At 29.9% G+C, this 9,078-nt stretch overlaps 1 protein-coding gene across 1 annotated transcript; it reads right to left on the bottom strand.

The window, feature by feature from the left end:
- Positions 1–371: 371 nt before the first annotated feature.
- On the bottom strand, positions 372–1,204 carry LOC102590095 (basic form of pathogenesis-related protein 1-like). Its single transcript, XM_006367030.2, has one exon. It carries the CDS (start codon positions 1,106–1,108, stop codon positions 572–574), a length of 537 nt encoding a protein of 178 aa, XP_006367092.1. The 5' UTR covers positions 1,109–1,204; the 3' UTR covers positions 372–571.
- Positions 1,205–9,078: the final 7,874 nt, after the last annotated feature.

Here is a 9,078-nt window from a genome sequence, read left to right as displayed (position 1 = left end):
GTTTTTGTTTTTTAAAGAAAAAAAGTTACACTTTTGGCTCCGGACTCAACAAAAAGGTGCCATTGCCCATTAGTGTCCATATAAAAACATTATCTCGCTTGAAAAATCGGAGGAAGCCACATATTTTCTTGAAGAATCGGAGGAGCTCAAATTTGGATTTGCCGCCTAATCCCCTAGAACTAGGGTAGAAATTTTTGGGCTATGTAATTTTTTTTTACTAGGTAATATGGGTTGTCTAAATTTTTTTAAAAAAAATGTTAATAATGAAAAAAGAATAATGTGACATGGCATCCTATTAGGAGAGAGATAATGTTTTTTTTGTGTAAGTATATTTTAAGGAAAAAAGGTAAAGTTGGGTGATATTGTGGTCCTAAAACAAACATAAATGATATTCCAAGGTAATTTTCCAAACATGGGTGACTATCCAGGGAAATTACTCGTTAAACAGGTGCACACGTACACCACACGCGTAACACCAAATTGTAAAACAAGAAGAGCAGTAAAAATAAACCAACAAAGCAATTATTCAAACGATCGACCCATATTTTCACCTAAACTCCAGTTAATTAATTTATTCATGTTCATCAGTTGGAAGTTCCAATTTGAAATCAAAGTCTGGTTGCTCTTCAAGATCACCGAAAGGACGTTGACCGATCCAGTTACCTGGTGGATCATAATTGCAAGTTATAAAATCCCACCCGTTGTTGCATCGGACCCTAGCACAACCAAGACGTACTGAGTTACGCCAGACTACTTGAGTATAGTGGCCACATACTTTACCAGGTTGACAAGAATTCGAATTATAATCGTACCATTGCTTCTCGTCCACCCACATCTTCACTGCACCAGCCGCGTTGAGCTGGGGGAAACCGGCAGCTAGGTTTTCACCGTAAGGGCCACCAGAGTGTTGCATCCTACAGTCCCCAATTCTTTGATTGGCATAATTTTGGGCAAAGGCTGCTAGCCTATTGTCCCATGCCATAGGACCGACACCAACTTGTCTTCGAGCTTCATTGTGAGGGTTAAGATAATCTTGGGGAGAGTTTTGAGCTTTTGATGAGTGAAATAATAAAGCAAAGGTAAGGAAACAAATAATTAAGGATTCCATTTTGTGTTTTGGTGAGAATCAAAGAATAGTTGGATGGGTTTAAATAGGGAATAAGAGTTGAATAGTCTGCAATTTTGTGGAAGAAATTAGAGAATTGAAAGATTATATAAAACTTGTTAGCAGACTCTATCGAATTATTTGAAAAACAAATGAAATTAATTAGAGGTTGTGAAAGTCTAAGAATAGCATGTCACATCATACAACTATCATTTTTAAATGATAAGAGCCGCCTAGAGTCATTACCATAAATTTAACAAAAACAATAAACCTTTTCTTACCACTTACGCGACTATAAATTCTTTTATTATTAGGGATAAAAGAAACTTTTCAAAGATAAGTTATTTCTTATTAAAGAAATATGTTATTTTTTTTCAACGGTTTAAAAAGTAAAATACATCGAATTATCATGGTATACTATTTCTCATTATCTTTGATGGATGTCCTCATATTTTTAATCGAAAGTAGATGGAACACAATATTATTTCACTTGCACATCGATATTACTTTTACTCATAGATCAGGAGTTACTTCACGTATTGCTTAATGTACATAAAATGGATAAAGAATAATGTACTGGCCAAAATATTTGTACTATATATTAAGGAAAATAAATAAAAAGGAGAACGAAGAAATAAATATAAAAATATTATCAAATGGTATCTCTAATAAAGGATAATATTATAACTAATAGTTATAATGGCAAGGAGATCTATGAAGGAAACATAGATGGTTATACTGATAGACATATTTATACAAATGTCCATAGAATGTTGATGTACAATACTATCTGTAAAATTGTGAATCAACAGATCAAGAAACATCGTCTAAATGAAAGACAACAATTAGGAAAATTTTGCGAACAATTCGCATTTGATATTCCTAAGCAGAAATCAAGAGAATAAAGGATAATATGAAAAAAAGAATAAAAGAATAAAAGAGTAAATAAAAATAATAAATAAGAAAAGGACAAAAGTAATTTATTTTATTTCCATAAAAAAGGTAAAAATATAGAAAGAAAGAAAAAAATAAAAAGACGATAAACTAACCCAAAAAAGGGAAGAAAGAAATAAAAAACTATTACCCAAGAGTATCTCTAATAAAGGATAATATGGAAAAAAGAATAAAAATAATAAATGAGAAAAAAATAAAAGAGAAAATAAAATAATTAATAAAACGTTAGGTTAAAATTACGCCTAAATTTAAAGGAAACCGCACACATTCGACCTAAACCAAAGAGGGAGTATATTCGGCCTAAACTAAAGTGGCGGTATGGACTGTAATTTATTTTTGAGTAAATTTTAGGTTTAACAAATATAAAAAATATATTTGTATGTTATAGTTATAGTTTGTATAATTGTGCTCCATAGCAAACTTTATATTTGTTATTACTATTAATCTGTATATTTCGGTATACATTTACATAAAAAATATGTATTTGAGTCTATTTGAATATTTATGTATACAAATGGGTCCGTATATTTTGGTATACAAATGGGTCATGCATTTGTATATTTTGGTATACAAATGGGTCATGCATTTGTATATTTTGGTATACAAATGGGTCATGCATTTGTATATTTTGGTATACAAATGGGTCATGCATTTGTATATTTTGGTATACAAATGGATCTTGCATTTGTATATTTCAGTCTATTTGTATATTTTGGTATACAAATGGGTCCTGCATTTGTATATATTTCGGTATACAAATGGGTCCTTTATTTGTATATTTCGGTATACAAATGGAATGACAAAAAACATGGAATGTTTGCTGCGAATTATAAATAAAAGAAACAATGGCTATAGCATTTAATTTTAATTAATAGTTTGTTATTTCATACAATTTTCCCTTTATTTTTTTATTAATGGGTATTTGCTGAATTAGTTTGAATTGAACTATGAAGTTGTAATTATTTTGTGGCACATTTATATAGTTTCCCCTGATATATATTATCATAAAATTGACTCAAACCCAGAATTTAGAAGAAGTAAAAGGGCAAAGAGTTAGAGCCTATGTTGGATTGGCTTTAAAAAATAGTTTTCAAGTAAAAAATAAAAAGTCAAATTTAAATGACTTTTAAGTCAAAAAAATAAAAAGTAGTCGGAAGCCTACTTTTGGGTCATTTATAACTAAGTAGTAAATTTTACGGGTTTTAAACATACTTTTAAACAATTCTTACTTATAACAGTTTATTTACGGGCTATGACATATCAATTTAATTTAAAAATCAATTTCAATTTATTTAATAAATGATTAATCTGTTTATATTTTTATATTATTAATTAATAATATTTAATGAATTTGATTTCAATTCCTTTTTTAAAACTGAAATCATCAGTTACACATAATAAGGGATTTACATAGATTAGACTTCCTTGTTTAATGTTACACTCCAAACCTCCTATACCTCAATCCGAACACCCTCCACCCACACCTATTCAAATCTACACGCCATCACCCCCACTGCCCCACTTTCACCTTGTCTCTCCCATTTTTCTCACCAGCCAATTACACCATTTTCACAATCGTCCGTCCAATTAAGTTTTTCAACAAAATCATGTCTAAGAAACCCATTGAAACGCCTTGAAAGAGTTCCAGATTGGTTGAAGGAACTTCTACTGATGAAGTTCATGCTCCAACTTTCAATATATTAACTCAATCCCCCCCCTTCTTTAAATTTGTTGAAAATCCAGCGAATATTGAAAATCAGGCAACGGGTGGTTCATCTCAGTTGAAGGATCGAAAAGAGAAAAAAGATGAAGCAAAGAAAAGGGCGATCCAGGCAAATCAAAAGGGGAAGAAGAGGAAGGGGAAAATTATTGAAACCCCTTTTGATTACGATTCTGATTTTGCTAGTGAAATCAAAAAGAAAAAGATAAAAAAAAAACAACAAATGTAGAAGTTGCTCAATCTTCAAAACCATCAACAAGAAGAACAAAAAAAAAAAGAAATCAAAAATATCAACATCCAAAAAACACAAAAAAAGTTGTTAGGATAAGTACTATATTTAATTTATTTTCACATTAGTCAAAATAGTGATTTTTTTTATATCACATTATGCTTATTGTTGTTTTCGAAATACTTGTTTGTGTAAAAATTGTTCGAAATCTGAAAAAATGTGTATGAATCTGAATTTAATGTTTGATTGATGGATATTGTATGAATTTTGATACAATATTGATATGCAAATGGTATGAATTGTATATTAACATTGATGTGATTGTCTCTTCATTGTGTATGGTATGAATTATTAACTAGGTATGCAATTTGTATGAATTATTTAATTACTCTGTTTTTGTATAAATTTTGAATAACTTTTATATGAAATTGGGATTTTTCCTATTTAGAAGGTTTCTTTGTCAATTTATCCATTAATGTATTAAAATTGTTAAATTATTTTTAGCGTATGTCGATAAATTTATGAAAGTCGATTGATGAATGCCATAGTGCACATGAAAATGGTATGATGTTCGAATAAAATTGGTGTGAATTTTTTTATAAATATGGTATAAGGCATTACTAAAATTTATCTATATGCATGTGATGAAACATGAATAATACTTGTGTGAACATACTTTTATATTTTTTTTATCAATGTTTTTATGATTTTGATTTATTTTTTATTTAATTTATATGATATAATTTAATTATAACTATCTTTAAACTGTAGTTACAACTGGAATGAAACTTGAATAATACTTGTATGAAGTATGTTTTAATTTAGTATAAATAATTTTATTTTATAGGCAAGGAAGATACACACACTGGTCTTCATGTACAAACATGAATGTGTTTGTTGATCTGTTGGTTTTCCTCGAGCAAGAGAGGTTTCAACAATTTCTGGAACAAACACCTTTTCGTGTATTTTATGACATGCACAACATAAAGATTCAATGTCAACTATTGCGGCATTTGATGATTCTTGAATCTGAAAATGTCAGAGACGACATGTTTGTTGTGAAAATAAATGGTACAGAATTACGTTTTGGAATCAAGGAATTCGCAACGATAACTGGTCTTAAATGTGGACTACTTAATGATTTTTTAAGTATATATTTTATCTCTATATCATTAATATCACTATCTATCATAAGCAGCGATGTTATCGCACTTACTATACCACTATAAAGACTAGAACATTCATATATAATCCCCTCCATCTGAAAATCAACATATTTTCCTGTTTCATTAAAAAATAACAATTAGTCATTCAAAGAACATACAAATTTCATCCACAAAATTCATTATAATAACAAAATTATACACACTTGTCATTATCTTTTCATACAAATATCATTCAGACAGTACTCTACAAAATAGATTTCATACCCACTTAATATCTCTAAATCATTTATATTAGTATCTATCATTGTTTTATTTGGAAAATATTTTTAGACTGGTTTAGAGTCGCTACTTAATTTTTAAGAAAAATCAAGAAAACTATTTATTTTCACAAGACTAAAACAGGAATCTAGTGAAAACTTGAAAAGGGTTCGAGGGTCCATATTAGTGTTCTAGGAAGGGTTTTAAAGCACCTAGAACACCCGCTAATGCGGTTATCCGACGATTACTTATTTGGCTAAATTAACTGTAACTTAGTTTGAATTGCAAAATTGAACTATTTTGTAGTTAAAACTATTTTAAAAAGAAAATTATTGAAATATTATCTAAGCGAAATATTTTGTAAAACTTATTTATTTGTTCATTTATTTGTTAAGTCAAGTAAAGAATGAATACTTTAGTTTAAGCGATTAATTCAGAATGGGTATCCTTTGGGGCATTGATTAGGGAACCTTAAGATTAAATAAGCACATAAAAACATGTTATAGCAAATAAATAGATAAGGAAAGAAGATTTGGGCCCAAGTCTGGATTTTCTGTCCGCCTGGGCCAGTATTTGGGCCCATTTTCATATTGGGCCTTCGGCCCATTTGAGTCACCTGCACCTGTCCTGTACTAACGTTAAAGAAGTATTTCTCTTTGGGCCTTAGGCCCGATTTTTCACCTGTCCTAAAATTCTAACGGAGTAATAACAAAATTAAATAATAAGAGCTTAGGCCCAAAACAACAAAATACAAAACTGAATATGGGGCCTTTAGGCCCCTTTCCGTATACACTAGGTGTATACTAGTGTATGCAATCGATCTCCGGGGACTTGTTCTTTGATTCCATTTGGCTGGCCAACTTGAAAGGAAAGGATTTGAACATAGAACTCGTCAATGCAATTGGCGATGGAAAGAGTCCGTGAGGACTCATAACGAATGTCACATGCAACACAAATGAATAAAATATATAAGTATAGCTCATTAATCCCTTTCTTAAAGCAAAAATAATAATTTATATATATATTAAAATAGAGCATTATGATAGATTTTAAAGCTTACAAGCATTATGCATCAGTGGACCCACAATGACTCGGTATACATGTAGAAAATAAATTGAAATCTTGAAGGAAATATTACTAAATGAACACTAAACTACAAAACATGTATACTATAAGAGTGTAAAGATATCAAAGGAGGGACATAGTTTAAAAATGCCAATAAACTATGCTACATCAAATATAAATGGATAAATAAATAAAAAGAAAAGCATAAACGAGATAGTGTCCAGAATTGATAATGAAAAACTCTTAATTTTAACTAAGTCTTAATAAGCATGCTCACTAACAAATCTCTCTCTCTCTATATATATATATTATTATTTTTACTACACTTGATATTAACAAAAGGCTCTAATCAAATTAAAAGAATCTAAACTCAAGCTTAAGAAACCATTTTTGATAGAATAGAATTATGGCAAAAAGAAAAAAAAAACAAGACATGCCTATATTAATCAAGCAGTGCATAATATGAGACAATCGGTCAAAATATTAGAAGAAACTACCAGCTCAATACAATATTATGAAAAGCAAAATAATGAACAAATAAGGACAACACCCAGGCTCGCAAAAGACAACAAAGCTCAGACTTACTCTTGACATGATAATAAGTTAACATTAGCAGAAATCTATAGCTACGAGTCAAATAGAGAAGCGATCGAAGACCAAAACTACACAGAAGATAAAACTCACAATAAATGATTTAGGCCGCACAACAGACAAGCTCAATATCAAAATCCAAATAAGTTTTAAACCATTCAGGGTAGAACAAAAACAGAGACTCGACTATTTTCGAAACAAGACGGGCTCATGTCGAATCCAAGAAACTAATCCAACAGCATTCTACTATTCCACGTAGCTGCCTAATCACTATTAACTCGAAATAATCAAAGGGACAGCGAAAGAGCAAAGGGACGAGTACCTTCTTTGGCGCAGCGAAACTGAGACCAGAGCGAGCAAGGAAATGACTTCACTGCCACTAGAATGTAAATCCAAGAACTCCAACGAACAAAGAAGAAGCAAGAAAGAACAGGAAGTCTTTCTGTGATTTTAGGAACTATATGATTTGGGTGTATTTCTTCCTTTCTAATACTAGCAAATTCTCTATATTTTTTCTAACTCAAAATTTTATTTTTTTTTATTTTTTTTTTCCGCCCCCCTTTTCACAATGAAGGAGATGAAGTATATATAGGGGAAATATTAGGGTTCCAAACTTAAGGGGGAAACGGATCAAATTCACAAGAATAAGGCCTATTTTTTTTTTAAATTCAAAATCCTAATTCCTTTCACCATTCGAGCTAGACACCTTTTCCCTCAAATTTTTCCCCATTCCGGAAGAGGAAATGGGCACAGCCGCGTGCCTGCTCCGACTGCTGGAACAGTACTGCTGGTACAGTACTGAGTTGCTGCTCGTCTCACGTCGTGTAGCTGGCCATCATTGTCGTCGTTTTCACGCCACTTGGAATTAAGAACGTTTGGAGAAATTTTGGGTTTCAATTGTGAATTGGAAATGAGTCAGGTTATGGATTAAAGGAGGATGGGCCGGGTATGTTGGGTTACTTGGTTGGAATGGGCTGGGAGGAATTATAATATTGGGTTGGCTAGGAATTATTGTGGTAGGCAATTTAAATTTAAGACTTAGCCAACTTGATCAAATTTAATAAACTTGGCTAATAATAAATAAGACGAATTAATATTAATTAATTAACGAGCTTCTTAATCTTAACGAAATAAAATAATTAATTTAATTATAAACTAATTAATTTAACAATATAAACGACTAAATAACCAAATGTTTAAATAAAGCTAAAATCTTTTTGAGACAATTTTAGAACCTTCATAAAATATACTAATTAGACACATAATTATATAATAATTAACTTAATTATAAACTAACTAATTAACTCAAAATAGCAAACTACTAAATAACTAAACAAACTAACCAAATATTTAATTAAACAAAATATTTTGTAGACGATTTTTGTAATATTTATAAAGTTCAAAAGTATACACATATTATTTGAAAATTATAAAAGTGACAAACCATTTAAACTAACTTGAAAAATATTTTAAATTTTATAAAGTCAATTATTTTAAATCATTTGAAAATTAAGAAACTCAGAAATTAATTATTATCGGGGAGGGTCAAAATTGGGTGTCAACAATCATAAGTTGCAATGTTATCGCACCTACTAGACCACTATAAAGACTAGAAGAATCGTATATAACCCCTACATTTGAAAATCGACATAATTTCCTGTTTCATTAAAAAAAATATAAATTAATCTCACATTATAAACAAACAATTCGAAATACAAATATCATTCAGACAGATAGAACATTACAAAATAATTTTTATATTCAATCAAAAAACATTTCATACAAATATCATTCAAATAGTACATTTCAAACACTTTCATACTATTTTAATACAAATTTCATACATCAAATATGTACATTTTTTTTACGAAAATACTTCATTAATGTCACACAAATTTATACAAAAATGTCAACAATAAAATTTCAAAATTAATACAACCTTAAAACACTTATCATACAATTCGTCAAAATTTCAAATAACTTTTTTTTC

This window comes from Solanum tuberosum, unplaced genomic scaffold (genome assembly GCF_000226075.1).
Source record: "Solanum tuberosum cultivar DM 1-3 516 R44 unplaced genomic scaffold, SolTub_3.0 scf00682, whole genome shotgun sequence".
Classification (NCBI taxonomy): Eukaryota; Viridiplantae; Streptophyta; class Magnoliopsida; order Solanales; family Solanaceae; genus Solanum; species Solanum tuberosum.
This window is presented reverse-complemented; position numbering and strand designations above follow the sequence as displayed.

What these genes read in the sequence shown, in the direction of transcription:
- LOC102590095 (XM_006367030.2), bottom strand. Translation starts at nt 1,108, where the DNA reads ATGGAATCCTTAATTATTTGTTTCCTTACCTTTGCTTTATTATTTCAC.